This window comes from Camelus bactrianus, chromosome 18 (assembly GCF_048773025.1).
Source record: "Camelus bactrianus isolate YW-2024 breed Bactrian camel chromosome 18, ASM4877302v1, whole genome shotgun sequence".
NCBI classification, from domain to species: domain Eukaryota; kingdom Metazoa; phylum Chordata; class Mammalia; order Artiodactyla; family Camelidae; genus Camelus; species Camelus bactrianus.
Window position 1 is genome coordinate 7,367,472 of NC_133556.1, and position 14,833 is coordinate 7,382,304.

The following is a 14,833-nucleotide window of genomic DNA, read 5'->3' on the forward strand; positions in this document are numbered from 1 at the left end:
CTTCTCCGAGCTTCCGCTTCCGTCTCTGTAAAGGGGATGTAATAACGCTGAACTCGCAGAGCTGCCGGGGGGGCTAAGTGATAGGTAACACCCGCAGACTGCGCGGCTCGGCGCCTGAGCCACCTCGGGCCCACAGGACATCAGTGCTGTCTACTGACGGTGTTTCATGAATCTCGTTGCTGGAGCAGCTCCCTCCAGTCCCAGCTATTTCCACCTTGTGCTAGAGCAGGAGGGGCCCCTGCACAGGACCAGGCACTCCCACAGGTTAGCCAGGTCACCACCAGTGACGCCCGTGATATACCAGTTGGCACCAGGATGGGCAGCAGAGTCCTCCACTCTTGGCAGCTCTCCCTTCCGCCCCCTGCTGAAAACTCAAGTGCCTGGTTCCTTGGGTAGCTGGGGCTGCCAACTTGGACTCAGCTACAGATAGGAAGGCAAGATCCCCTGCTCCCCACTCCCGTGGAGAGGGGGCTGTGCCTTCCACGGAGTCCGTTGCCTCTTAGAGACCTGTCTCAGTTAGCATCTGTCAGGGCTGATCCCTGCCTCCTTTCAGCCAAACCCAGACGCCTCCCATGGTTCTCAACTGGGGTGGGTGACTTTGCCCCGGGGACATCTAGGGCTTTCGCAACTGAGCAGGGAGGTACTACTGGCATCTAGAGGGTAGAGGCCAGAGGTGCTGATAAGCATCCTAAAATGCATAGGACAGCCCCCCAATAATGACCTGGCCTTGAATGTCACTGTGCTGAGATCTAGGGTGAAGGGCAGGCACAGGCCCAGCCAAGGCCACATCCCTCTTGGAGCATCTTCACCAATTCATTCAGCAGATAGTCGCTCTGGGCCAGGGACGTGCTCCAAGCTAGATGTCTGGCAGCCTCGAGTCGCTAACAGCCCAGAGGGGAGACAGAACAGGGTGCAGAACCACAGCACAGGCGCCGTCCTGTAATTGGTGTTAAGGGGGCATCTGAGCACTGACCTGGGAAGAATATTCCAGGCAGAGGGAATATCAAGTCCAAAGTTCCTGTGGTACAAATGCGCCTGGAAACCATTACATCTGGAGCAAAGTGACCAAGGGGAGGAGTGGGAGGCAACGAGGTCGGAGAGGCAAGGGAGAGGCGTGGCAGGTGGGGCCTGGCTATTGTTACTCTGAGAGATGCAGGGGCCATTGGAGGGCTTGAACAGAGGGTGGTCTGATCTTACCGTTTAAAAGGCTCTCTCTGGCTGCTGCTTCGTGACCAGATTTTAGGGGTGAGAGTGGAAAAAGGGAGAACAGGGAGGAGGCTGTTGCCACAGTCAAGATGAGAGGTTGTGACTCAGACCAGGTGGCAGCGGTGGTGAAACTGATTGGATTCTGGATCTGTCTGGAAGGGAAAGCCAAAAATAGGACTTGCAACAGATTAGATGTAAGGAGTGACGGAGAAGAGCAAGGATGGCCCCTTGTTTGGTCTGAGCCAGTGAAGACTGGCCTTGTCTCTACTCCTCTCAGTCCTGCAGACACCGCCTCCCAGGGCCACATGATGGGGGCTCCTGCTGGGGCAAAGCAGGTTAGAGGGATGGTGGGGGGGTTGGTGTCAGGCATCAATTTGGACCCGTTAAGTCTGAGGTGCCAGTTAGACAGCCAAGTGGAGCACGGGCCCAGGGAGAGGAGCAGACTGGAGATGCACGTGGATGACCCTGGAGGGTCATCAGCTTATAAATGGCACTCGAGGTGGAGGTGGCCACAGCCAGAGACAGGGGAGAGAAAGGCGTGCAGGGGCGGCACCCTAGGTGCAGCAGCGTTCAGAGCTTAGAGAGGAGGAGAACCAGCAAAGGAAACTGAGAAGGAGCAGCCAGGCCAGAGGGCAGGAGGCCCAGGAGGGTGACTGGAAACAGGTGCTGATGGGTCAATAATATGATGGCTGAGAAAAGTGGACCTAGCAAGGTGCGAGGTCATCAGCCACCTTAGCAAGGGCAGCTGGCGTCCAAGTCTGATGGGAAGAATTTAAGGAAGTGGACACTTGAGAGCAGACAACTCCTCTGGGGAGTTTTGCTGAAGGGAGCTGTGGGTGGGGTCAAGAGGCTGGGGGGCTGTGTGCGCACACGTGCATTTCAGATGGGCGGATAACGTGCTTGCCTGCTTGTGGGGAGAAGCACGAGCTGCAGGAGATGGTGGCGGCAGGCTGGGGACGCCCTTGTGTGGGAGTGAGGGGCTGGCGTCCGCAGGCACCGGGAGCGTGCGGCACTCGTCCCTGGCCGCCTGTGGGGACGCACAGGCACAGAGGTGGGGAGAGGGTGGACGTGCTGGCGTCCGACTCCCCTCAGAGCCCTCCAAGAAGAGGGACAGTGTACAGCGAGCCGCTGGCCTGCAGGTGGCTGATTTAATAGGGGTCCCTCACCTTCGGGAAAGCCATGAGCATGACACCCCCAGACCTTGCCACCCGACTCCAATTGGGATAAGTTTCTGCATTTGATCAACGCGCAGTCAGAAATCAGGTCTCGACCTCAAGCCATAGCCCAGTTTCCTTAAGTCTTGGCCTTGATACTGCTTTGATTTCTTTCTCCCCTCTGTGGAATGCACCCCCTAGAAAGCCTTCCCACATTCTCCCGGGAGGACGAGGTCCCATAAACCTGCATAAAGAGAGAGGGACTTTCTTGGGCCTGCCTGACAGGTTACCTTTCAGAGGCGAGGCGCTCGTCCCTCTGACGCCCCCAACCCCAAGACGCAGCCTCTTCCTCTGCACAGCTTTCCCCAGGCTGCAGATACTCCGCCCTGCAGCGCACTCCTGAAGACGCCCTCTCTTGAGCAGAACCCACCCCATCGCTCCGCCCCATCTGGCATCTGTCCAGAGTGGGCTTGTCCCCAGGTCCCGCCCTGCACCCCTGCTGCTCCCTGCTCCACCACCACCTTGACCATACCCTCCAGCTCCCACCTCACTCAGCCTTTCTTGAGACATCAGGGACCCCTCCCTACTCATTGACGGTCCCTATTCAACTTGGTGCCTTCACACACTTCCTCCTGATCCACCGCCCCACCCCGCCACCGCTTCCTGCTACCTCTTCTTCAGGTCTTTCCTGTGACACCCCTGAAAATGTCAGCATCCCCAGAAGTTTTGGTCATGCTTACATCACACTCTCTGGGCATCCATGTCCACTGGTGCGGGCGCAGCCACCCCTGGACCTGGAGGCCCCCTCGGCCTGTATTCCCAGCCTCAGGCCCGTGGGTCCACCTCCCCACCACAGACGTCCCCTTAGCTCTTGCACCAGGACCTCACACTCAACAGAGATAAACCAAGCAGCTGCTCACCCCGTCCAAATTTGGGGGGCCAGTTCCAGACATGGACCCACCCTCCTGAGTCCTCTACAACAATGGGGTCACTACTCTTTCCAGTACTTTCTACCTCATTGCCTCAGGGCCAGAATTCAAGCCCAGTTCTGCCAGACTCCAGCTCAGGACTCTCCCTTGACACCTGGTGGTCACCCAGAGACGAGACCCCAAATCTCTGTCTGCATGTTCCCTCCCCCAGCAGAGGAGACAGAGGAAGTGAGGGGTGGCAGGGCCCCTGCTCTCGCCCCAGGCCTCCCCTCCGACTTGCCCCATCACCTCTGCTGCCCAGCCTCTTCCCTGTGCCTCACGGGCAGCCACCTCCACACCTAATGAGTGCCCGCCAGCCAGCCCTCCAGGAGCAGCCAGCCCCAACACTCAGACTTGCACCCCCAGAGGTCTCCTCAGCGGCACCCCCAGTGTCTGGAAGCATTTGCAGCAGGGGCTGTGACAGGCCCTAGAGCCCAGCTTAACAGAGTGGCCTGACACCAGCCGGCCGGGGCAGCCTGGGATGGAAGGTTTACTGTCAGAGTGTCACATGTGTGCCCGGGTGAGGACCTGCGTGCCCACCCAGACAGCAGCACACATGGCACAAATGCACAGGAAACCCGGGCTGGTGCTCGCTCCCCCGCCATGCCCACGGACGGCTCCTGGAGCTGCAAGTCGCTCCTCCCCCCGGGGAGCTGGCCAAGGAATCATCTCACTGGCATTTTCTCCAACCGCCGTGCCGGGCTTGGGTCCCCTCGGTATCATGAGACATGCACACCTCCAGGGATTGGGCAGCAGGCCGCCTCCCCACAGGCTCCCCAACCCCTGCCCTGTCCCTTCTGCCCCTGGGGTGGGAGACTGCTCACCTGAGCCATCTCTGGCTCAACACCCTCTGTCTGTCCAGGGGTCTGTCCACCAGCACCATTTTTGGATGTGTTCCTGTTTGTGGCTGTCCCTGTGGCCACCCAGTGCTCAGAACTGTATCTGTCCCCTACCTTGGTCCAGGCCCTTCACCTCTGATAACGATGCCCTGTCCACACCTCACTCTGACTCCATTCCCCTCCCTCCTAAGTGTGTGCGTGGCAGGCAGGGGAACCCTCGCACAGGCCAGCGGGTGGCGGCATTTGCAGTCTCTCTGGGCCTCTCCCTCTGGGATCTGCTTAAAGCTCCTGTAGGCCACCCAGGGCCTGCAGGCTGAAGGCAAGACCCCAACCCTGCCACCCCTACCCTCCCTCCATGTCCTGGCCCTGCCCTCAGGCCCAGCCTCTTTCCCCAGCCCCACCTCGGACCCCTCACTTCCACTGACACCACTACCTGCCAGGTACAGAGAGCGCTCGGTGGTCTCTGAAGGAAGAAATCCATTCAGAGACCTTGGTGTGGGGGGACCTTGGTTGTGGCCAGGAGTGGACAGCCAGGAGTGGGTTTGGTCCCCGCCTGGGAAGCCTCAGGTCTTCATCTGTCAAATGGAAATCATCTTACCTGACTGACTTGACTGTTGTGAGATGCGTAAAGAGCTTGCTGTGCAACAGGCACCAGGAGGTGGAGCCGGTGGGGGGAGGCTGGCTGGTCAGCAGGCCTTGCAATGAGCGGAGAGTCTGCCAAGGAGGCAGCAGGGCCATTCTCCAGGCACTGCCCACAGCCTGAGGCCTTTGGGCATTTCTGAGGCCACAGTGCCCCCTGGTGGCCACAGAGTCTACCCCAAAGGACAGCACTCTAGGCCTCAGGCCTCAGGCCTTGGCCTCCCTCTCTGAGCTAAATATATTGTCACCATCTTATAAATAAGGCCCAGACAGGGCAAGTCTCTGCCCAGAGTCACACAGCCAACGAGAAGTAGGGCCGGACCTCAAACTCGTGCCTGCCCACCTCCCAGGCCACTGCCGTCCTCCCTGCCAGTGGCTGAGGGCACCCACGGGGACTGTGCTGGGAGAACTCTTCAATGTCTCCCACCCTCCAAGAGGGCCAGGATGTCTCTGCACAGAATTGTTTTGGATTTGCTTGGTTGTGAAGATGGCACCTGGTGCTGGGATAGGGGAGAGGGATGGGGCTGTGGGTCAGGGGAATCCTGCAGAGGTGGGAGGGCACCTCATCCCTAACACTGTGCCCGTTGGTGGGGAGGGGCTGAGCAGGTCTGGTGTCAGCTCCAGAGGTGGGACCCCCTCACTCCCCCGGCCCCTGCTGGGTCTAAGGGAGGCCTGCCCGCCCCCAACCCGACCTCCCACTGCACCTCCCTTCCCTTTCTCCCCATTCCTACCCCCAAGCCTGCGTCTGGTCATTATCCCAGGGCATTAGCCCTGGAAGAAATTTGAGGGTCAACTTCCTTGCCCTGCTTTACAGAGGCAGTGAGGTCTGGAGAGGGAGAGGCACCGGCCAGGCTCCCCGAGCTGGTCATGGCAGAGCCAGTGCAGACCCGTTTCTCCTAAATCTCTGACCTGGCCGCCCTCCCCTACCCAGAGAATTCTACGAGCAGAGTGAGCTCTTAGGCCAGGAGCGCCCCAATCCTGCTGGCTGGTCTAACGCTGGTCCCAGGGCAGTGGCACTAGCTGTGGGTTGGGAGGCACGGGGCTGGGGGGACAGGAAGCACCATGGGTCCCACCAGGCTCCCTCTGAAGGCCACATCTTTCTTTGGCACAGGGCGCTGTGCGGAGCTGCAGGTCCATGTCACCGAGGCCATGGCCACAGCCGCTGAGCAGAGGGACCTGATCGCCCGCCTGGAGCAGGACCTCAGCACCATCCAGTCCATCCAGCGGCCGGATGCCGAGGTGAGCCCACCCCCTCCACTCTGCTCCCTCACTGCCTGCCCAGGGCTCTCTCAGCCTCACAAAACCCCAGCTTCCCCAATAAACCAGCCCGTTCCTCAGGCAGCTGGTGTCCGCCTGCCCCACCCCAAGCCCACAGGGGCTGTCACCTACCACCTCTAGGTTTGGTCCTCTCACTTTGCCACAAAGCCCTGTTGGGGATGCCAGGCCACAGGGCAGAAGGCAGGCCTCCTCCAGCTGGCCCAGAGCACCCTTGGACCTCTGCCCTGGGAGCTCTGGGCAGAAACAAGGCCAGGATTATCCCCTCATCTCACAGCTGAAGGACCCGAGGCCCCAAGAACAGGGAAGGCTGGAGCCTTAAGGGCCCTGGGAGGTCATCATGTCACCCATCTCATCTTATAGATGAAGAAATGGGGCTCAGGGAGAGAAACTGGGCTGACCTGGGCCACCTGGTGGGCTGGCTGGCAGGGCCGGGATTGCCCAGCCTGTGACGCCCTTCAGGGCCGAATGGCCAGGTACGAGCCCGGCTACTGAGCTCTGGCTTAGGGGCAAACTTGGGGCCCAGCATTCTCTTTGGTGGCGCGTGCAAAGCATCCTCTCTCAGCCCTCCTTATTTGTTTGGCACCCCAGAAGGCTGTGCTCAACGCCATGTGTGGAGGCACCTCCCTGACCTCTTCCTCTCACCTGCAGGGCGCAGCCGAGCTCGGCCTGGAGAAGATCCCCGAGCCCATCAAGGAGGCCACTGCCCTGTTCTATGGTGAGGAAGGCCCAGGCAGTGATGGACAGGGCGGGAGGGGGAAGGGAGATGGGGCGGTGCAGCCCGAGCCCCGAGGAACGCTCCCCTCCCCCCGAGAAGTCAGGCCCCCAGGCCAGCAACGCAGCAGAAACCCACTTGCCCTTCTAGGCCTCAGCCTGACACCACCACGTAGGGACTGCGGCCCCTCGGCCGGGCCAGTGGTCTGTCGAAGGCTGGGGGGGGGCGTTGGTCATCTCCTTCCAGAGGCCTCAGCCCTGAGATTATGCAGCCACAGAACCAGAGGGGAGGTAGCCTCCTCGGGGGCTGAGGTCAAAACTCAGGGTGGCTGGGCCAGCACATGGTGGCAGTGGCAGGGGGGATGGTACCCAGTGCCCTCAGTGTCCCTTTGCTTCTGCAGGAAGTAGGGGCTCAGCCTGACAGATGTAAGAGTCTCAGATGCAAGAATAGAGTAAGGGTCGGGGGCTTTGGGGCCTCCTCTCCAAAGGCCCCTGTTCTCATGCCCCGCTCCCTGCTCCCCTGGTTCCCCCACTGCCCTAGCCTCTCAGCACCTTGTGCTCAGACACCCTGTGGCTTCTACCCCATGACACTTGGCCAGAGCTCCTTCAGAGCTGGTGACCTGTGGGCCCACTGCTGGGCTGTGCCTCCCACCACCCAAGCTACTGTCCCCTCTTCTTAGGACCCTCAGCACCAGCCAGTGGCGCCCTCCCCGAGAGCCAGGTAGACTCGCTGCTCTCCATCATCTCCAGCCAGAGGGAGCGCTTCCGGGCCCGGAACCAGGAGCTGGAGGCTGTGAGTCATGTCCTTCCCTCCCCTGCACTCCTTGGACCTGAGGACACAGTGGACGACACACAGGCTTGGGGCAGAAGGATGTGTCACAGACTGTAAACCTCAGTGGGATCAGATTTGTTCTGTGCACTCAGGGAGGGCTTCCTAGAGGAGGCCATGCCATGCTGGGCTTTGAAAGAAGAATCAGACACTCAAGAGAAAGGAGAGAAGTGAACAGAAAAGGGAGGCCGAGGAGCCAGAAGGGCATGCAGGTCATTCTAGGTCTGCAGGGACAAAACAGAGAGTCACCAGGTGAGGGCCCTGCTGCCAAGCTGGGGCGCCACCAAAGGATTTAGGTAGGGGACCAACACTGCCAGGATGGAGGGTAAGAAGTTCACTCGGGCAGCCAATTCAGACAGAAGCCTAGCCGGGAAAGATGATCAGAGGTGGTCACCATCATCCAGGAAGACACATCTCAGTCAGGTGGGGGGATGGGGAAGCAGAGGCAGGTCCCAGGGAGGAGGGTCTTTGAACCCTAAGAAGATGAACAGTCTAGAGATGGCTAGGAGCTCTGTGGGGTCCAAGAGAGCCTGCTGGCTGCTAAGCACCCACCTGGTGACCCACCTGGAGGGAGGGGCAGTCTGGTCTGCAAAGGTGACCAGTCCAGCTACATGTAGGTCTTCCACACGCAGCACCTTCTCGTGGGCACTGTTGACAGATGGATGGTGACTGCAGCACTCATAGCAGATGGCTGTGGTCCCCGGAACAGAGGGCAACAGGAGACAAGAGAGAGGATCAGGGAGAGAGGGCTACTACCCCCATGGGGTTTCCAAGCTGAGGTCTCCAGGAGGCAGACCTTCGCCAAGCGCCCACTGCAGGCCAGGCCCAGTACCGCCCGGCGACAAGGGCAGGCCAGATCCAGCGGGACTGTCTGTGATCTGGGCTCTGGAGCAAGAGGTTTCCAATGAAGGACCGTCAGGGCTGCTCCCTTCATGGCTGCCTGCACAGGCAGTGAACAGGTGACACCCACATGCCCTCTGGGGACTAGGGACAAGCATACTGTGGATGGCTAGGCACCCCTTAAAAGCAGCCTTTCAAATTAGATTTTTGAAAGGGGGGGGGGTATTTATAATTTTTTTTTTTGCTTTAAAAGTCTAGACTCTTTACCATGTACTTGTTTTAAGTTGTGATAAGAGACACATAACTTAAAATTTACCGTCTTAATTAACCATTTTTAAGTGTACAGTATAGTGGCATTAAGTACATTCACACTGTTATGCAACCATCATCACCATCCTTTTCTAGAATGTTTTCATTTTCCCAAACTGCAACACTGTGCTGATTAGACACTCACTCCTCCTTCCCCTACCCCCGTAACCACCATGCTACCCTGTCTCTATGAATGTGACTAGGCGTCTCATATAGGTGGAATCATAGAATATTTGTCTTTTCTGTGACTAGCTTATTTCACTTAGCATGATGTCCTCTGGTTTCATCCATGTTGTCGCAGGTGTCAGAATTTCCTTCCTTTTTAAAGCTCAGTAATATTCCACTGTGTGGATGCACCACCTTTTGTTTATCCTTTCATCTGTCCATGGGCATTTGGGTTCCTTCCACCTTTCGGCTATTGTTAATAATGCTGTTGTGAACATGGGAGTGCAAATCTCTCTCAAGTCCTGCTTTCAGTTCTTTGGGGTGGATACCCAGAAGTGGACTTGCTGGATTGTATGATAATTTTATTTTTAATTTTTTGAGGAACTGCCGCACTACCATGTACTTTTTTCATCCTTCTGAATTTTTAGCAGTATGAACAAAACACCTATTTGAGCGTTTTAATAAGTTGAAAAATGAGATCACATTTCACTTTGCCCCTGGACTGGCAAACATTAAAATCACATATTGTATGGTTTCATTTATAGGAAATGTCCAGAAAAGGCAAATCCATAGAGACAGAAAGCAGATCGGTGGTTCCGGGGTCGGGGGAGGAGTGGGGGGAGCGGCTGCTGGCAGGTGTGGAGCTTCTCATTGGGGCGACAGAGATAGTGAGGGTGCTTGTATAACACTGCAAATATACTAAAAAGAAAAACTGAATTGTACACTTTAAAGTGGTGATGTGCATGTTATATGAATTATATCTAAGTATTAATTTTTAAGCTGATAATACCATAAACAAACAAAACAGGAAGAAATCTGACCCAAGAACTGTGACTTCTGCCTGGTGCGGGGTCTCCCAAAAGCAGGCAGCTTTGAGCTGAGGCTAACAGGTCCAGGGGACGGCCCAGGCCAAGAGGGGCTCCAGGTAGATGGAGCAGGTCCTGTGCCAGCACAGAGGAGGCCTCTCCCCCGACCCCTCCCTCGGCTGGCCCTGCCCATCTGCCCACCCACCCCTGCCTTCCCCCAGGAGAACCGCCTGGCCCAGCACACCATCCAGGCCCTGCAGAGTGAGCTGGACAGCCTGCGCGCTGACAACATCAAACTCTTTGAGAAGATCAAGTTCCTGCAGAGCTACCCTGGCCGGGTGAGCGCCCTCCCCAAGTTCAGCCCCAGGTGTACCGGGCAAGGGAGAGAGGTAGTCTGGGCCTTCCAAGGTGGGCGGGGCGGGGGCAGGGAGCTGCCGGGCAGCCCTGGGCCTGGGGCCCCCAGAGGCCATTCGATCCCCTCATGCCTGCCAGCTGCCCTCCCTCAGCTGGGAAGGGCCGCCCACAGTGGTGCCCTTATGGTAGTTCATTCAGCAGAACCAGCCAGAAAGGAAAAAAAAAAAAAAAAAAAGAACCAGTCAGGAGGCGATGACGTACAGCAGGAGGCAGGGCTCTCAGGCCGCAGGCCCGCAGGCCCAGGTGACCCCTCTGGGACCTACTAGCTGACCCCAGGATCTGGGAATTTAACCCCAGGGATGTTGAGCATTCAGGACAGGCCTAGGGAATCCATATGTTTTAAACTTATATTAAAAACAAAAACCACAACATTGTAAAATGACTATAACTCAATAAAAAAGGGGGCGGGGGGTGGGAAGGGATAGACCAGGATTTCAAAATTGTAGAATAGATAAACAAGATTATACTGTATAGCACAGGGAAATATATACAAGATCTTACGGTAGCTCACAGAGAAAAAAATGTGACAATGAATATATATATGTTCATGTATAACTGAAAAATTGTGCTCTACACTGGAATTTGACACAACGGTAAAATGATTATAAATCAATAAAAAATGTTAAAAAACAAAAACAAACACCTGAATTTGGTCCAACATTCCAAAAACCAATCAAGAGAATGGAACAGAAACCACTCTGTTGTGGGCCCAGAGGACCCTCCCCGGCTTCTCTCAGCCCCTAGGCCTCACAGGGGACCACCTGGTGCAAGAAAACCCTTCTGAGACTGTGGGGAGACAGAGGAGGGTGGGGAGCAGTGTGTGCTGGGGGGTCTCCCTGGGACGCGACTCTCAGCCACTGGCCCCCAAACCACTGGTTGGAGCTGTTCTCAGGCCACCAGAGGGCGCCCAGACTCTGTGCAAACTAGTGCTACACACTGGTGGCCTCCGCTGGGCTAATGAGGACTCTGAGGCTCCCTGTGAGGCTGTCGGCCTGCAGTCCCTCGGCCCTGGCCTTCCTGTTGGGCCCCTTGACTTGGTCTGTCCTCCTCTCTTCCCCACAGGGCAGCGGCAGTGACGACACGGAGCTGCGGTACTCCACCCAGTACGAGGAGCGTCTGGACCCCTTCTCCTCCTTCAGCAAGCGGGTGCGTGGGCCGGGTCTCCTCTGGGCAGCCCGGGCCACCCACCCACACAGCCGGCCTCAGCCTTTCTCCAGCCCCCCTCCACCAGCCCCAGTCCAGTCACTCAGACCCAGTCTCACCCTGCACCCCTGACTTTGCACCCCGACACACCAGATCACCGGGGCAACCTCCTCCATGTGCATTTGGTACCAGGGGAGCCTGGGGTCCCGCCGGGTGGGCACAGAGCACCGGGAACACCTGCTGACAGCTGTGTGAGGGTGCGAACACACCCCAGGTGCACACTGTGGAGGGAAGGCAGGCAAGCAAGGGGCTCCCAGTGTCAGGCAGGGGGTGGGGGGCTTGGGGGACTTGTAACCCCCTCCCCTACCTCTCAGGCTGCAGAAGCCCCACCCTGCAGACCTCCCTGTAGGCAGAATGGGCCACCGCAGAGGGGGCAGCAGCTCCTGTCACTGGCTCTGCTCACACAGGGGAGCCTACGATGTCACCCTGAGTGGGACTGGGAACCAGAGAGGCCCCTGGCAGTCCCCAAGTTTCTGCAGGGACAGCAGGGCAGGGTCCCTCTCTGCAGTGAGCTCGGGCTTCGGGGCCCTTTGGGGTCCTCTCCTCATCACTCCTCCCCTTTCAGGAGCGACAGCGGAAGTACCTGAGCCTGAGCCCCTGGGACAAGGCCACACTCAGCATGGTAAGTCTCCTCGCCTGTGCCCACCAGAGACAGGCCTGAGCCTTTGACTCTGGGCACCTCGTCACCTGCCCTCCAGGCCAGTCTGGGAAGCCCCAGGGACCCCACTGACCCCCTCACAGGCCCTGTCAAGAGTGGCTGTGTGACCCGAAACAGGGTCCCTGCCCCTCTAGGACAGCTCCTCTGGCAGCATTATCCATGGTAGGTTCTGGAATTGTGCCACAGGGGGGCGCCATTCCATAGCATCCCTGTGGCCTAAGTTCCCAGCCTATACAGTGGAGCAGAAGCCCCGCCGCTGACCCTTCCTGCCCTTTGCTGCCCTGGGGCAGAAGGCAGCCCTGCCAGGGGTGGGTGAGGCCTGCCCCATCCCTACTCACGCCTTGCTTGCTCCCCAGGGGCGGCTGGTTCTCTCCAACAAGATGGCGCGCACCATCGGCTTCTTCTACACGCTCTTCCTGCACTGCCTGGTCTTCCTGGTGAGTGTCCAGGCGCAGCCAGAGATGCGTTCACCATGCTCCCCCTACCTCCAGGGGTGGCAGGGACCCTGTTGGCCTATCCTCCAGGCACAGAGTCTGCTCTTGGCCACTTCTTTCCCCATCAGGGGCCTCATCCCACCCTGGGGATGACAAGCCCACCCCACAGGCCCTCTGGCTGGGACAGCAACCCACCCACTCTGTGGAAGAGGCCTGGCTGACTCCATCCAGGGTCCAGTCCTGGAGGGAAGGGTCCCTGGGGGAGGCTGAGGTAGGCGGGAAAACAGCCTAACTGATTCTACTAAGGGACAGCCAGGTGGGCTGCACAGAGAAGGGACATCTTGAGTCGAATCTCCTCAGGTGCAGAGGGGCATCCCAGTTAGTGGGCACAGCACGTGCAGGGGCCTGTCTAGTGATGCCTGCCTGGCCGCAAGTCAGGGAAAGAGGCGGGGGTAGAGCGTGCCTATGGAAGGCTCCAGCCTCAGGGATCCACCTCCAGTGAGGCCACAGTCAAGATGGCCCCTCTATGGCTAGCCTGGGCTCCAAATCTGACCCCAGGGCCCAGCAGGTCCCAGTCCCACCAGTGGTACTCCCAGCATTAGGGATGGCAGCTCAGTGCTCAGGCCTGACTATCTGTGAAACTGGTAGGGACAAGAGCATCTCTAAGGCCCATGTGCTGTAGGGCCTGGGCCACGAGAAACTTCACATGCCAGGAAGCCAAGACCAGGGGCCGTAGGTGGACTGCAGAAGTAGCCGTGAGGCCGCACAGGCAGCTCACCGTGTCTCCCCTGGGGCAGGTGCTCTACAAGCTGGCATGGAGCGAGAGCATGGAGCGGGACTGTGCCACCTTCTGCGCCAAGAAGTAAGGACCCACCTGGGCTCCACCACGGCCCCATCCTGAGCCCCGAGTACCAATGTGTTCTTATGTTCCCTGCCCCCCAGCCTTCTATCACAGCCCCCATCTGGTCCACCCCATAGCCCCCATGCCAGCACAGGGTGCGCACCCGCTGGAGATCTCCATGCCCACCCCAACCCCCATCTCTCTCCTTCTCACACTCAGCCTCAGCAAAGGTTTCTATGGCCCACAGGTTCGCTGATCACCTGCACAAGTTCCACGAGAATGACAATGGGGCGGCAGCCGGTGACTTGTGGCAGTGACGTCCTGGGTCTTCCCTCCTAAGACAGTGATGGCTGCATTCCCCACCCCTGCTTGTTCAGCTGCTTCTAATGACTTAGGCTTCCCTAGAGCATCCCCCACGTAGAGACTGCCCTTGCCCTCCACCCAAAAGTGCCAGAGGTCCCCAGGTCCTCTTAGGCCCCCTTAAAAGATGGTCTCAGCCACATCAGGCCCCTGAGTTCCAAAAAGCTCCAAGGCCAAGCCAGACTGAGCCAAAGGGACCCCCTCAGGCCCATCTCAGGCTGATGACCCAGCCTGGGTCTCACCCAAAGCCTGACTACTAGCCCAGGTGGCAGAGACCTCCCAGCCATGACACTGAGTTCCCACTGATTCTGGCTGTGGTTAATCCAGTTGGGACCCCCTGGGCCTCTCTGTGGCAGAATCTGGGATCCCTTAGGCTCCCCTAGGATCCATCACCATTCCCCCAAGAGGTGGAAGCCCTTCCTTGCAGGCCAGCAGGCTTTGAGTCCAGCCCCTGCCACCACCCCACTCCACCCCAAGAAGAGAGGGAGCCCAGAGGGCAGGATAGCTTTTGTTACCCCTCCCCAGACCCTTAGACCCACTATGATTTTTGCTTTCTTCTTTAGCAAGATATTCTGGCTTCTAGAAGAGAAGGAATCTCCAGTGAGCCCCATGCCCTAGGCTCTTCAGACCAAGGACTGGCTGTGGGCCATCCTAGCATGGCCACCCTGGGGCCACGGGCAGATCTTCTTAAGTTAGATTTGCACTTGCATGTTCAGCTTTGCACATTTTGAATAAACACACTGTTGCAGCCACACTGGTGCCCTGGCTCTGTGACTCTGGGGTACAGAAGGCTGGGAGGGGGTGCCCACAGCAACACCCCCTGGAGCCGTGGCTGGACCTCACAGCTGCTGTGCTGATGTGGGGCATGGCCCCCAACACGTAGGAGGCCTCTCCCCCTTTTCCCATCCCCAAGAACTCCCTGAGTGGGTCCAGAGCTTTGCCAAAACCCAAGTCCACAGAGTCTGAGTTCTCTTGAGCAGACAAGCAACTCAATCAAAAAGAGAAATCCATTACTTTTTAAAAAAACTACTTGTCAGGCTGCGGCTGGATGTGTGACATCAGCTTCTGGGGAATCCCTGCTTCCCTTTCTGGGTGCCCTGGAGCCAAGCATTCTGTCCCTTTCCCTTGGGCCCAGCCTGCCAAGCACTGCAGAGCCCATGCCCACCAAGTCTCCTGAGT

The 14,833-nt window shown here is 58.2% G+C and overlaps 1 protein-coding gene across 3 annotated transcripts in view; it reads left to right on the top strand.

Annotated features, from left to right (window-relative positions):
• The window catches only part of CUX1 (cut like homeobox 1), a 353,997-nt gene extending 339,589 nt beyond the window's left edge, over positions 1–14,408 (top strand). For all 3 annotated transcript variants that reach the window (XM_074345867.1, XM_074345866.1, XM_074345865.1), the window contains exons 15-23: positions 5,918–6,045; positions 6,733–6,799; positions 7,476–7,588; positions 9,966–10,082; positions 11,221–11,304; positions 11,927–11,983; positions 12,376–12,456; positions 13,251–13,315; positions 13,542–14,408. In XM_074345867.1, the coding sequence (XP_074201968.1) occupies positions 5,918–6,045; positions 6,733–6,799; positions 7,476–7,588; positions 9,966–10,082; positions 11,221–11,304; positions 11,927–11,983; positions 12,376–12,456; positions 13,251–13,315; positions 13,542–13,611 (782 nt within the window). In that variant the 3' untranslated portion in view covers positions 13,612–14,408. The remainder of the gene's footprint in view (positions 1–5,917; positions 6,046–6,732; positions 6,800–7,475; positions 7,589–9,965; positions 10,083–11,220; positions 11,305–11,926; positions 11,984–12,375; positions 12,457–13,250; positions 13,316–13,541) is intronic.
• Positions 14,409–14,833: the final 425 nt, after the last annotated feature.